Here is a 14206-nt window from a genome sequence, read left to right as displayed (position 1 = left end):
AATAATGATTTTCTTTCATGGTGTATAAAACTCTTTTGTTCGCTATTTATTGTTAGATGCTGCTCTGCAAAAGTTATTGGATTTTTTAGTAGGTTTTCATTAATCGATGGATAAAAATCATTAATATCAAAGATTAAGAACTTACAGAACTGCTTTTCTTTTATGGTTTGAAACCAATATAACATTTTGAGTGTTTTGCCACAATCAAATTGCCCAAATCAAATGATATATATATATATATATATATATATATATATATATATATATATATATATATATATATATATATATATATATATATATATATATATATATATATATATCAGGGCTTGTGATGAAGAAAATCGTCAAGCGTGTTAAATCGCGCTCGTAAAATTAGAAAATGTTTTCATCGAGCGTGATTATGTGCGCTCGAAATAACGTCGGCGAGCGCGATCGTGAAAATTGCTGAAGGCGATGCTCATAAAAAGCTTTTTTATTTTTTTATATCTTTTTTTATTTGTTACATAATTCTTTCGTCAAAAAATGTTTGAATTAGTATCACACTCATGAAACTACTTCAACGAAGTAGATTTTTATACTTCCAAACTTCTTGTATATTGTCAGATCGCGATTTTATTTTTAACTATTTATATTAATAAAAAAATAATATCAAACAAAAACGCAACTTCTTATTGATTTGGTATTGAAGTATAATTTAGTGTTTTGATTCGTTGTTTTGATATATGCATTTTAAAATGTTACGCGGTAAACTTAATTAACGGTTAATGGTTTTTATATTTTTTGATATTTTTTATTCAAATTAATTATTTAATTTTTTTCTAAAATTTCTTTTTTAAATTACGTTTTTTTAACCTTAAAAAAATAACACAAGAATAATTTGAAATAATAATAAATTAGAATAATAACTTTCCATTTAATAAATGTTGACGTTATTACTTTGTTTCCTTTTCGAATGCGATTGCGAACATTCTAAACAACAGAATCGTTTTAAATTTGAGTTAAAATAAATAATAGTTAATAAAAAAACCTATACTATAAACAAAAACTAATTTTAAAAATTACTCTATTATTAATATTTATTTTTATTATAAACGATGTGTGGAATATTACAAACAATAAATCAAATAAATCTTACTTGATATTTTCACAAGATTAAAAATACTCTAAATAGATTAAAAATAAAGTTTTAATTTTCTTATAGTGGTTTTCTAATTTTCTATTCTTATTTTATTTGCGCATTTTTGTATTCACATTGTGTTTCCACGTGCACATTCCATAATAGAAATTAGTGACTATTAACGACTTCAAACTGCTCATTCATTACAGTAGTGCAAAAGAGAATGACGTAGTGCTTTTTATATTTTATATTAGTGCTTTGATAATAGTATATCTTTAATAAAAAATCTTTTTTAAATATTTTATGAAAATAAAAAAATAATCCCAAACTATTGGACGAGCGTTATTTTATACGCTCGTTATAAGCTGAACGAGCGTTGTTTATCGCGCCTAGAACGTTTGAAAATACCGTTTACGAGCGCGTTTTACGAGCGGAGCGCGATCGCGCTCGCTTCATTACAAGCCCTGATATATATATATATATATATATATATATATATATATATGTCTATCCTTACACCATATAGCTTTTTCAAAAAAAGAAATATTGAAAAAAAAGAATACTGCCCCAGGCCAAACCCTTTGTCAATGTAGCACTATTCCTACCAGCATACACTGTAGCAGAAATAACTTATTTGAAAAAAATGTCCACCGGAAACAGTTTGCATTTTCAAAACCATGATACTTTGAAAAATAATAATCTAAATTTTAAGAAAATTCTGTCTACTTCTTTCAAAAAAAAAGAGGAGTGGACAGGTCATGGATTTATGGTATTCAAGGTAATTTCCAGAGATTTAAACTTTAAATTTAAATAGAATTAAAATATTGATACTGGTATCAAATGAGAATGTTTTGCGAAAAATTATAGTGATCAGAGCCTGGGAACATGTATACCTGATTAATTGGGGCCCACTGTCCCTAATATAAAAATAAGAAAAATTTTTTTTTTATGTAGTATCTTAAAATAAATTGAAATTTATTGAAAAAATTAATTAATTTTAAAGAAATCTCTAAACATTTAAAAATGGAGATCAAGGAAAGTTTAAAACCCATTCTTCTTGAATGCTATTATTCCCTCCTCCCCTTACAAGTATTTAAACCTTGCAACCTTAATTTTAAGGTAATATTGTTTCTAAACTCTGATCAACAAGGTTTTTTTTAAACATATTGTTTGTATTTTTTAAATAATACTTGAAATTGGTCTTTTTGATATTTAGACAAATGTTTTTCAATAAGAAAATAGTTTAATTGGCACAAATTATTGTTTAAGTTTACATTTATTTCCATTTCCAATCAATAATAGTTTCATAAGATACACATATTATGATATAATGTAAAATTAAATACGTTATATAACGTATTTGATTTTAAAGTAAAACTGTTTTTAAGTAGGTATGTTGTGAGTTGTACGTAACAGTAGCTTTAACATAAGTAAAAGAAATTAACATGTGTGCTTCATATGAGTGTCCACTTTTTGTGATACTCTTAGACCAAGTCTGACATAACCATTTTTGTACTTGTTAATGGCTGGCTCATATTCAGATAACAAACTAGAACCAAGACCAAGGAACTAACTTTGGAAATGATATGTTCATCTTTTTCCAGTTAGGAAGATTTTATTGATTCTTTTAACACATGAATTTTTTTTACATGTTAAAAGAATCAATGCCAAAGGGGAAACCCCTACATTTTAAACTTGGTTTAAGTTTTTTAAGAGAAACTTTTTTTATTGACGTCGAATATAAGCGCATTAATCAGGTTGGATTTAAATAGTAAAAATAGTCATAGAGTAAAAAAATGGCATTAAATTTAAATGGCATTAAAATTAAATTTAATGGCATTAAAATTAAATTTAATGGCATTAAAATTAAATTTAATGGCATTAAAATTAAATTTAATGGCATTAAAATTAAATTTAATGGCATTAAAATTAAATTTAATGGCATTAAAATTAAATTTAATGGCATTAAAATTAAAAAGTTTTTTAGTAATATCTCATTCAATAATTTGCTTTGGAAAGTTTAATTAACTTTTAACTTATTTTCTAATGTTTACCTATGATATGAACACAGCTTGTCTTGGCACTTAGGGATCCCTTTAATTAATAAAATTAAAAGTAAATATTCTGGATAATTTGTTATAATCTTTTGTCAGTAACGTAAATGCGGTAAGTAGATAATCATATATTGTAATTTTTTCAATTCAAAATACAAAAATAAAAATATTTTTTGAAAAAAACTATGATACCATGTATTTTTAATCAAATATATAAGTAAAAATAAACAACCCAGAAAAAAAAAAATTACAAGTTTTTGTAATTAAACTTCCCCCCTGGACCTGTGCAATCGGCGATTATTGAAGGTTTTTGAGAATTTTTATTTAAAAAAAAAGTGCTTAGGAGGTACAAACTGGCCCTAAACAAACTCAAGATTGATTAAAATGTCAACAAAAACTGTTTGCAGATCCTTTTAGAACTTTTTTTGTACATCACAAATCTGTTGAAATTAAAATCCTAGCTGCTTGTCCATGATTTTTAACTAACTTTTAATTTAGTCATTATTTCAAAACATAATTTTTTATCTAACATATGGTAATAGAGAAAACTGTGAGTCATAAAGTTGTTATTAGTTATAAATTACTTTAGCTATCTGTGATACTTCTAAAAGTTATTATAAATCTACAATACACAATAAAACCACACTGTTGCATACTTTAAATCCAATTGGAACAATTGCTAAGTGAATTAGAATTAAAAGAAGTAATTAATATTAAAAAACCTTTTTTAACATTAATTTCATAATTAATGTTAACAAAAAGCGGGTTTTAAACAAATAAAATTAAAATAAATAGAAAATAAAAATGTTATAAATGTCTAGAACTAAATTCCACAACAGCTTTCATCGATCGTTCCCCAGACGACATATTGGTGATATATTAACTTGATATCGCAACCAATACTTTAAAAATTCCCTATGGATTAACTCTCCGGCTTGTTCAGATACAAGTCCTAGTCCATAATCTGATTTTAGTTCACAAAGGCATTGTTCAATGTGTTCAAGAATTACGTTCTTTTTTAGAGTTTCAGATAAATCTGTTGCCTGAAACATTGTTTTCAAAACTTGCAGGTTATGAGATAAATTGTGAGAAACATTTCCAGTTCCAAAACAACATTTGACAACATTGTCTATTGCTTTTAGCAATGAAACTAAAGGCAACAAAATAACAGACTAACTTTACCAAGAATATCAGCTTCAAGAAGTTTATCCGCATGTTGAAGTAGCTTATGACATGCATTGCCTTCATAAACCTCACCCTAGACAAAAATTACGAATTAACTAATATTGATGTTAATTAGTAAAAACTGTCTAAATTTTTATCAAACTCTCACCTGGTATTTTTTTGAAATCAGTTTCAACTTTAAGGGCCATAGCATGACTTTTTCTCTGCCTAAAAGTGGTAAAATTCCCTTCCAAAAGACATGATTGACAAATTCTTTTATTAAACGTAATTCAGGAAGAGAGCATTTAGCTATAACTAACATAGAATCTGGTTCATTATAAAGTAAAAGGCCCACTGTACTCATAGTCTTTTTTTTATTCCTCCTAATAGCTGAAACTTAATAAAATATATATTAAACATATATTAAATGTTTATTGTTAAACGGGTGTTAGTACAATGAGAACATAAAATAATTTAAATATGTTGTTTAACTTTTCCTGTCACAGCATTTTCTCAGATCACCATATGTTCGCAAAGATTTCGAAGAAATATCTAAATTGCAGTTTACATCACATATATTTTCGTCCTCCTGTGTAATTAATCTTCGGAGTGACCGTAATTTAACATAGCAATTTAGACAAGGATTTGTTGAAGTGTTTAAACCATTAACAACCAAAATTAATTTCAAATCAGCTACAAAAACAAAAGGAATCCTATCTAACTTAATTAGAGTAAACAGCAGTTTCATGTTTTCATAAGATTCTTTGATTTGAGGTGCTATATAAAGCATTATTATTCTGTGAACACCTGTTAACTTTCCTTTTTTGCTAGCTGTACCCCTTCAGAATACAAGGATCTTATTAAGTTAGGAAGGCTCAGTTCCTCCAACTTTTTAAACACTTCAGTTTCATCCTCAGTTAATTCAGGATTTAGCTCTGGGTGATAACTTTCTGGTTAAATTGTTGCACAGATTTTTAGAAAGCCCTGGCGTCCGTCAGCCATTACCTAAATTAAGCAGATTTACTTCTGAAAATTATATTACTTTTATTAAATTAAATTTTAATGTAAATATAAAACATGATGATACCTTAATGTATACTTTTTCATTAATCTCTAGCTATCATCATGGCATCCACAATATCTTCTGAATCTGCCCAACAAATTGTTCTCTTTGCTTTCTCTTTAGATTCACCCTCTACATCAAACATATCTTGTGTAACCTAATATAAACTTTTCAAAGATTTAGTATTTTCTGATGCCTGCTCTCTATGACTGGCAGGTACAGCCTTTTTACCTATATTGGATCTAAAAAGTAAATTTCTCCATCACATTTGAAGTTACTCCTGCATTTACCTGAAAGTTATTCAAGCTTTTGCTTGAAAAGTTAACTTTTTCGACTATATCAGGTTTTAAAACAATTTGTGATTTGTATCTGCCTTTTGAATGAGGTTCTAAGCAGATATTTTTTTTACTTGAAGCTTTTTGATTATCTGCCTTAGTTTTAAATAATGAATTTCTTGATTGGTCTTTTTCTTTTTCTGGTAAGGTTTTGTTTAAATTTTTTTCAATATTTTCTGCTGATTTTGTTTGCTTGCAATAATGGGACAGTCCTTTTCCAATTTCTGATTTGCAATACCAACAAATGGTAATTGAATTTGCACCTTCATTACCTATGAATTTTGAATAGGAATATCTCTCTCTTCGTTTAATATTATATGTATATATAAATTATGTCAAAGCTTATAATATTTACCTGAACAATATTTTATAGAAACCTTCCTAATTTTCTATTTTCAACATCTTTGTCTAGCTAATTTAGTGTTATTCTGCAGGTACCACATATATTAAGAGGTTATTTGCTTTTTGCTATGTCAAAATCTGTATTTATATACATTTTAATTTGTTCAGCTATTATTTCTGTGATTGCAAACTCCTAAGACTTTTTTTTGAAATTGTTTTTTTCCCACATGGTGCGCACACTTTTACTCTTGATTCATCGTGATTTGCTGATTTGTTGGGCATATCTTAAGTATAATTCTCAATACTTATTTTTAAAGGCTTAGTTTATAATTTTCCAAAAAATAAAGGTGTCAAAGATAAAGACTATTTTTAAATGCATAAATAATATTGTAGTTATTACTTCTCACATTTGTTGTCAATTCCATTTATAATTACGTGATAAAAGCTCAAAATTTTATTAATTTAGTTTAATAGAGTTCTTAGCTATTTAGTAATATAAAATTATTTTAATTAAAAACCAGAAATATACACAAATGATCTAGTTATCCTACCAAGTATTTAAAACGGACATTGATGTTTTTAGGAAAAAATGGTCGATTTGAAAGTCATTTAAAAATCTAGGTTGAGTAGCTAGGATTTAAACTTCAACAGATTTGTGATGTGCGAAAAAAGTTCTTAAAGGATCTGGAAACAGTTTTCGTTGACATTTTTATCAATCTTGAATTTGTTGCGGGCCAGTGTGGGTAAGGATTGAGTGGTCCTGTTGAGTCCAAACTTTTTGGGAGTTTTTTTTAATATTTACCGCAAATCTAGAGTGTATGGTATTTTAGATTTGAAAATTTCCCTAAATTGACTACCCCTAATATATATATATATATATATATATATATATATATATATATATATATATATATATATATATATATATATATATATATATATATATATATATATGTATATATATATATATATATGTAAATATATGTATATATATTTTTTTTGTTATTCACCTCCTCAAGGCTAAGAAGGCCACAACAGATGAGCTCTGTAACTCTAAAACTCTGAAACACAAACCTTGACGATCAATGCAGCTGCGCGAAGAAACAAGTTGAGCGTGGTTCTAACAGGGACGTGATGGGGATCGAACTCAGAACCTCTCACTTATGAAGTAAATGCTTTACCACCGCACCACAACTGCATATATATATATATATATATATATATATATATATATATATATATATATATATATATATATATATATTAAATATATATATATATATATATATATATATATTAAATATATATATATATATATATATATATATATATATTAAATATATATATATATATATATATATATATATATATATATATATATATATATATATATATATATATATATATATATATATATATATATATATATCAGTGAAGAACCCAGAGTTTATTTGGGGAAACCGTTTTATTTTGTGGCAATGTTGAGGGGGGGGGGGTAATGATTTTGAGTCCCCCTCCTCCTCCCCCGCCTACTCCCCCACGTAAACGGGTGCTGCGACAATAATTTTTAAGCATCATTTTTTCAATAATCATTTATGTTTATCTTGTTTAGTTTTATCCTATAACAAGGAGTTCATTTAAAGGCATTTTTTTGAATACATTAATTTACTGGTGAACAATGTTACTTTAGATACAATAAGTTTTTTTACTTAAGACTTGCTAAATGACTTAATTGACTTAATAACTGCTTTTGTTGCAAATGCCACGCTATTAGTAAACAATTATTAAAAATAGTTTAAAGTATTTTAAACATTTATCAACTATATTTTAGTAAATTTAATTTTAGTAGTTATTAATGTTTTAAATAATTAGTAATTGAAAGTTTAAATACATTTTTTTATCTATATTTACATTACATAATATATTTACGTATATTAAATAATGTAATATTTGTAAAATTAACAAAATAGTTTTACGTCTTGTATTTGAATTAAAAACATAAGCATTTAATAAACTTATTAACTATTATTTTAATTTTAAAATTTTGATTTAGATATTAGCAAATCTGTTTATTTAACTTTTACTAAAAATTAATAATTTTTAAAGTGATTTTTAAAGGCGCCTTTTAAATTAAAGATAATTAAAGAAGTGATAATTACGGTAAACATAATTTGAAAAATGTTATGTTTTTTTGATTAAAAAGCATATTATATTTTGAAAAACATATATTTAAAATTTTTTTTTAAATCGTTAAGTATAATTTAAAAAATTACGTTTAATAAATAAATTACATTTACTATGGGTTATTTTAATCACATTTTAATAAAACTTTTATTAAGTTATTGAAATCTTTTTTTTTATTATTTTTAAAGTCAAAAGAATATTAAAAAGAAACAAAACTTTCTGAAAAAGTTTACGCTTCATTTTTTCGTTTTTCTCATGTAAACTAAAATAGCAAGCTAAAGATCAAAAGTTCATTCATTCAAAAATTAAACTTGTGCGATAGTTATGAGGACTGAAATTTTTTACTTTTGTTCATTTATTATCAAAAGCAGTTTACTCTTAATTGCCAAAAAACCAAAATTTGAATAGGTATTTTAAAATCTCATTATATCTAAATTGCCGAAAAATCAAACTCTGAATAGATATTTTAAAATCTCTATATGTTTCGAAAAAGCAAATTTTTTATACATTCCATTGTTATAAAAGTTTGCAACAAGTTTTTAAAATTAAGTTTTGTAACGACATTCATTTTTTTTGAACTTATGTCCAGTTAGTAACCAAAGAACAGTTTCGTCACGCAGTTATGTAAAAAAGCAAAAAGAAAAAATGAGGTAGCTAAAATAAACTGAGAATTATTTATATACTACTGCATTTAAAACTGAAATTTTTTTTCTATTTTTCATAAAAAAGCAAAATGAAAATTGAAAAATAAAAATTGTTTTTGGGCGCCTATACCATTCCAGCGGTATCAAAACAGGTCTGGGTTTGTCCCTGTATATATATATATATATACATAATGCACTTTTTTTTTTAATTTTTGTTGAATTTTGTTGAATTTTGTTGTTGTCTTATTGATTAGTGATGATTCAATTAATTAATCTTTTTTTAATAATTTTTAAACTAATAGTTATTTTTGAAATTATTTTTTACCTAATTGTTTAGTTGTTTTAGAGTGTTTAATCAAATTTAAAATTGTAATTTTTTTGCAATATTTCAGTTTTCAAAATTTGCACCTGATTGTTATTTCAATTGCATTTTAAAATTAAAAAGAAATTTAAATATTTGGGTTGGTGAACAAAAATTCTACCTCCAGCAACAGATGTCAGTTAAGAATCAAAAGCCAATCAATGTGACATTCAAGTTTTTTAATCCAGAACATTCTGCAAACAAAAGAATTTAAGAGAGATGGACGCTAATGATATCTACCCCCTAAAAATGTTGGTCCTTTAAAGCAATTTGCGTTTCTGCCTCTAGACATACTACTTAAAAAAAAAATCAACTCCTTAAATTTTCAGAAGGGCCCCTAAATTTGCGAATGGGCCTCATGAATTTGCAACACTCCCCCCAGGGTGTGTGGGATAGCCTAGCAATGTCTCATATATACACATATATATATATAACTTATAAATAATATATTTATATATATATATATATATATATATATATATAACTTATAAATAATATATATATATATATATATATATATATATATATATATATATATATATATATATATATATATATACATATATATATATTATTTATAAGTTATATATATATATGTGTATATATGTATATATATATATATATATATATATATATATATATATATATATATATATATATATATATATATATATATATATATATATATATATATATATATATATATATATATAGTATATATATATATATATATATATATATATATATATGTATATATATATATATGTATATATATATATCAGGGTTCCCACTCCTCCTTAAAAACCTTAAATATCCTTAAAAAATAAATCCTCCTTAAAAGTCCTTAAATAACCTTAAAAAAGGGTAAAACTTGACTGCCCTCCTTAATTTCTCCTTATTTATTTCTTTTTTTTAATCATCTTGGAAATTTTATTAAAGTGAAGGGTTATACGTATTAATAAAGAAGAAAATATATAGTTCTTTGGTAGTTTGCATACCTATATTTTGAATATATATATATATATATATCTATATATATATATATATATATATATATATATATATATATATATATATATATATATATATAAATATATATATATATATATATATGTATATATATATATATATATATATATATATATATATATATATATATATATATATATATATATATATATATATATATATGTATAAAATATAAATGTTATTTTAAATAATGGTATATATATATATATATATAATATATATATATATATGTATAAAATATAAATGTTATTTTAAATAATGGTATATATATATATATATATATATATATATATATATATATATATATATAAACAAATATTTAAAATAACATTAATATTTTATATCAATAGATAAAAGAAAAATTATAAATAAAATTATTTAAAAAACTTATTTAAAATCATGTCATGTTGGGTCTCAAAAGAACTGAAATTTTATAAAACATCCAAAAACAAAATCATTTTATATAAAGATTACTAGTTTAAAATTTATGGTTAAAAACTATAGTTTTTTAACAAAAAATAAAAAAGTACATATTTTCATAGTTTTTTTAAATAAACTTTTTAAATTTGTGTTTTCATAAATTTTTTTTATTATTTTAGAAATTTTATAAAGTTTAACTTCTTTTGAGACCCAACATAATATACTTTTAAATAAGTTTTTTAAATAATTTTAATTAGAGGTTTTCTTTTATCTATTGATATAAAATATAAATGTTATTTTAAATAATGGTTTTTTATGTAGTTTCATTAGCTGTTAGTCTGTAAATAATTTCTACCTCTTTCTAAAGTTTACTCTGAACTGGTTGTTTTTTTGTTAATTTCTACCATGAAGTTTGTTTTTTTAAAAACAAACTTCATGGTAGAAATTTTTTTCTACCATGATGGTTGTTTTTTTAAATAGTTTTAAATAATCTTTTTCCTAATTCCAAGGGTTAATATTTTAATGACTTTCTGTTTTTTATTAATCAAGATGCTAAATTTTTATCCTTAGAATGTGTTATGTAAATCTCAGAGTATTTCAATACCTGGCAATCATAATTATGCAGAGAATGAGAAATATTGGAGTTATGAACAACCTGAAAAGGTATTTACAAATTATTAAACTGCAGAAGTTTACATATAGTAATTGCGCAATGTTTAACTGTTTAATTATGCAATCATTAACTGCATAATTTTGCAATGTTTATTTATTTAATGCAATTAAAATATTTGAACTATATTTCTATATTTTAATATACATTACAATTAGTTTTTTAAATCAAATCTATTTAACAAACTACTTAATATTATATAAATTTTACTATAATTAGAGACAACTGGTTTTTTATTATAATATTTTGGTATTTACCAAAAGTTTTGCTAAAAGAGATAAGAATAAAAATGAGATTGACTGTTGTTAAAGTTATCTTTATGGCATTTTTTTTCCTTAAATATTGTTTTGAAAGATTTCTTTTTTATAAAATTTTTAACTTTTACAAAAACTTAAGGCTGTTTAGTGTGTGGCTGCTCAGCTATTAGTATGGGTGTATAGGGTTATACTATATTTTGGCTTTTTTGTCATCATATATGAGTTTTAAAATTTTGTTATTGTCCATATTCACAATTTTGTGAATATAGACAAAATAAAACCTGTACAAGATGTTGTGAGGAAAGCTATAAGAAAAAGTGTGATAAAGCCAACACAAAATCTTGTGGTGAAAACTATATAAAAAGTTAGTATAAAATATACATAAAAGTTTGTTATGAAATCTTTATAAAACTAGTCATAAAACAAAAGAAAGTTACAGTAAAGTTTCTACACAATCTTTGCAAACATTGATTTTGGTAAACTTATACTTGGTTTATTTCAAATAAGGTGCCATTAAAAAGTCATTAAAATAAGTTTTTATTTTTTTTAAATGTCAGCATTATTTTTCTTAATATTTTCTTAATATAAACTTTTTTAATCATTTCTTTTCCAAATAAGTCTTTTTCCAAAAAAAAGTTTTAAATTTAGTTTTATTTTCTCAAAAGAAAATAAAACTAAGTTTACAAATTAGACTGTAAAGTCTGATCGTTAAATTTAGTTTTATTTTCTTTTGAGAAAAATGTTTGGATTGAATTTAAAAAGAGTGATATCTAGTCAAAATAAATAAAAAACATATTACTTGTGGTGAATTGTGCTTTTTCAATATTATTAATTGTTGATATTAATGTTAAATGTTATTAATTCTTTATATTAGTGACTTATGGTAAAATTATTTTCCATTATTTATAAACTTGAACTTACCATTATTTATAAAATTGAAAATAAAAAAGATTTTTTGTTAATAACAAAAATGCAACTATAATCAACTGTAGCATTTGTGTTAATTAAAAAAAATTTTTTTTTCCTAATTTAATTTTTATAATCAATTAAATAAAAAATTACCCTCTTTTTATATATTGCTAATTGGTTACATTCTTTATGCAACAATTCCACTTGAGAGAGCATGTAGCAGCTATTTTTGTGATACAAAAAGAAGATGCACTACATTAATAGTTTTGCAAATTTAGCATTATGTGAGACTGTATGACCAATCCATTAATATAGTGAATGATGCTTTGATGATTTAAAAAAAAATAGTTCAAAAATCTCATTATTTTCATTTCTAGTTATTATATATTCTCCCAAAGTTTATCCTAATATTTAATTGAAAAATATTTTACTATATATATCTTTCAGCTAGATTATTCTGTTATGTTAAAAATTTTGGTAAACAAAAGTATGCATGATAAAAGAAATAAATAGAAAATTATTTTTTGAATTTTTGAAAAATTTAAAATGAATTTTTAAGCTATTAAAAAATTTAAAAAATAGTTTGCTATTATCTAAAATCTTAAATTTTTCCTTTTTTTTTAGTTAAAGTCATATTCTGTTGATTTGACATCTTCAAGAGTGCAGTATCCTCTTTCTGACATGGATAGTCCGATATCTTCTCCATTATCAATGAGGTAGCAATTAATTTTGTATGCTATATATTTGATAGTGGGTCTACATAGTTTTTGTTTAACATGGTCAATCAATATATAAAATAAATCACTTCGTAATAGAGATGTCTATTAATAGCATATCGAACTATTGTTGGGCTCAAATATGGTTAAGCGAGAAAATCTATAATATCTGATTTGATTTTTTCTAATATCTGGTTTTCTTTTTTTAATGCTTACCATTAAACAAGATAAATTTTTGTTTTATACATCATCTTGTTAAAATTATTTTAAATATCCAGATTTGACAGGGTTTTATCTAACTTTATTTTCTGAGAAATTATTTTATGAGTTTACTTCAAAATGCAGAAAGAAATATTAGTATGTCAATATTTTGAATAAAGCTATATAATATCGTTTTGTTATGAATATGCATAAGAAATTTAAATTTATTTTTATTAGTCCATCAGAGTCACATTTGCGCACTGTATTCAGTGACACAGAAACTCCATCAGTAGAAAATGCAGTTGAACAAGATATTACATGGTTGTGGGGTCAGTTACCAGAGGTATTATTATTATTGTTTAATCTTTTTTTCAACAACTCTATTTTTGTAAACATCGAACTGCTTATTGTTAACTTTTGAATACTTTTAAAAAGAATAAACCAAAAACTCCTCGCAGCGTAACTATAGTAGAACGAAGAAAGAAAACTAAAGAAAAAAAGTTAGAATCAGAAGGCTTATTGTTAGCTGATGTTCTTGCTGCTGACAAAGATGTTGCTGATATTTATTTGCACAGGTTTCTTTTATATATATTTGTGTTTATTTATTTTATTATGGCTTAAGTATGGTAGTTAAAGAGTGTTAGTTGTGATTTTTAAAATTGTGGAAATGCTCTTGTCAATATATTGGCAACAGATTTTATTTATATAAAAAAGAAATTATCTCTAATATTGATTAT

At 23.9% G+C, this 14206-nt stretch overlaps 1 protein-coding gene across 3 annotated transcripts in view; it reads left to right on the top strand.

Moving 5' to 3' along the window:
- LOC100214900 (phosphatidate phosphatase LPIN1) overlaps positions 1 to 14206 on the top strand; it is a 65846-nt gene that overhangs the window by 22977 nt on the left and 28663 nt on the right. For all 3 annotated transcript variants that reach the window (XM_065795337.1, XM_065795335.1, XM_065795336.1), the window contains 4 exons: positions 11287 to 11379; positions 13177 to 13268; positions 13707 to 13812; positions 13905 to 14044. In XM_065795337.1, coding sequence (XP_065651409.1) covers positions 11287 to 11379; positions 13177 to 13268; positions 13707 to 13812; positions 13905 to 14044 — 431 coding nt within the window. The remainder of the gene's footprint in view (positions 1 to 11286; positions 11380 to 13176; positions 13269 to 13706; positions 13813 to 13904; positions 14045 to 14206) is intronic.

This window comes from Hydra vulgaris, chromosome 04 (genome assembly GCF_038396675.1).
Source record: "Hydra vulgaris chromosome 04, alternate assembly HydraT2T_AEP".
In the NCBI taxonomy this organism is placed as follows: domain Eukaryota; kingdom Metazoa; phylum Cnidaria; class Hydrozoa; order Anthoathecata; family Hydridae; genus Hydra; species Hydra vulgaris.
This window is presented reverse-complemented; position numbering and strand designations above follow the sequence as displayed.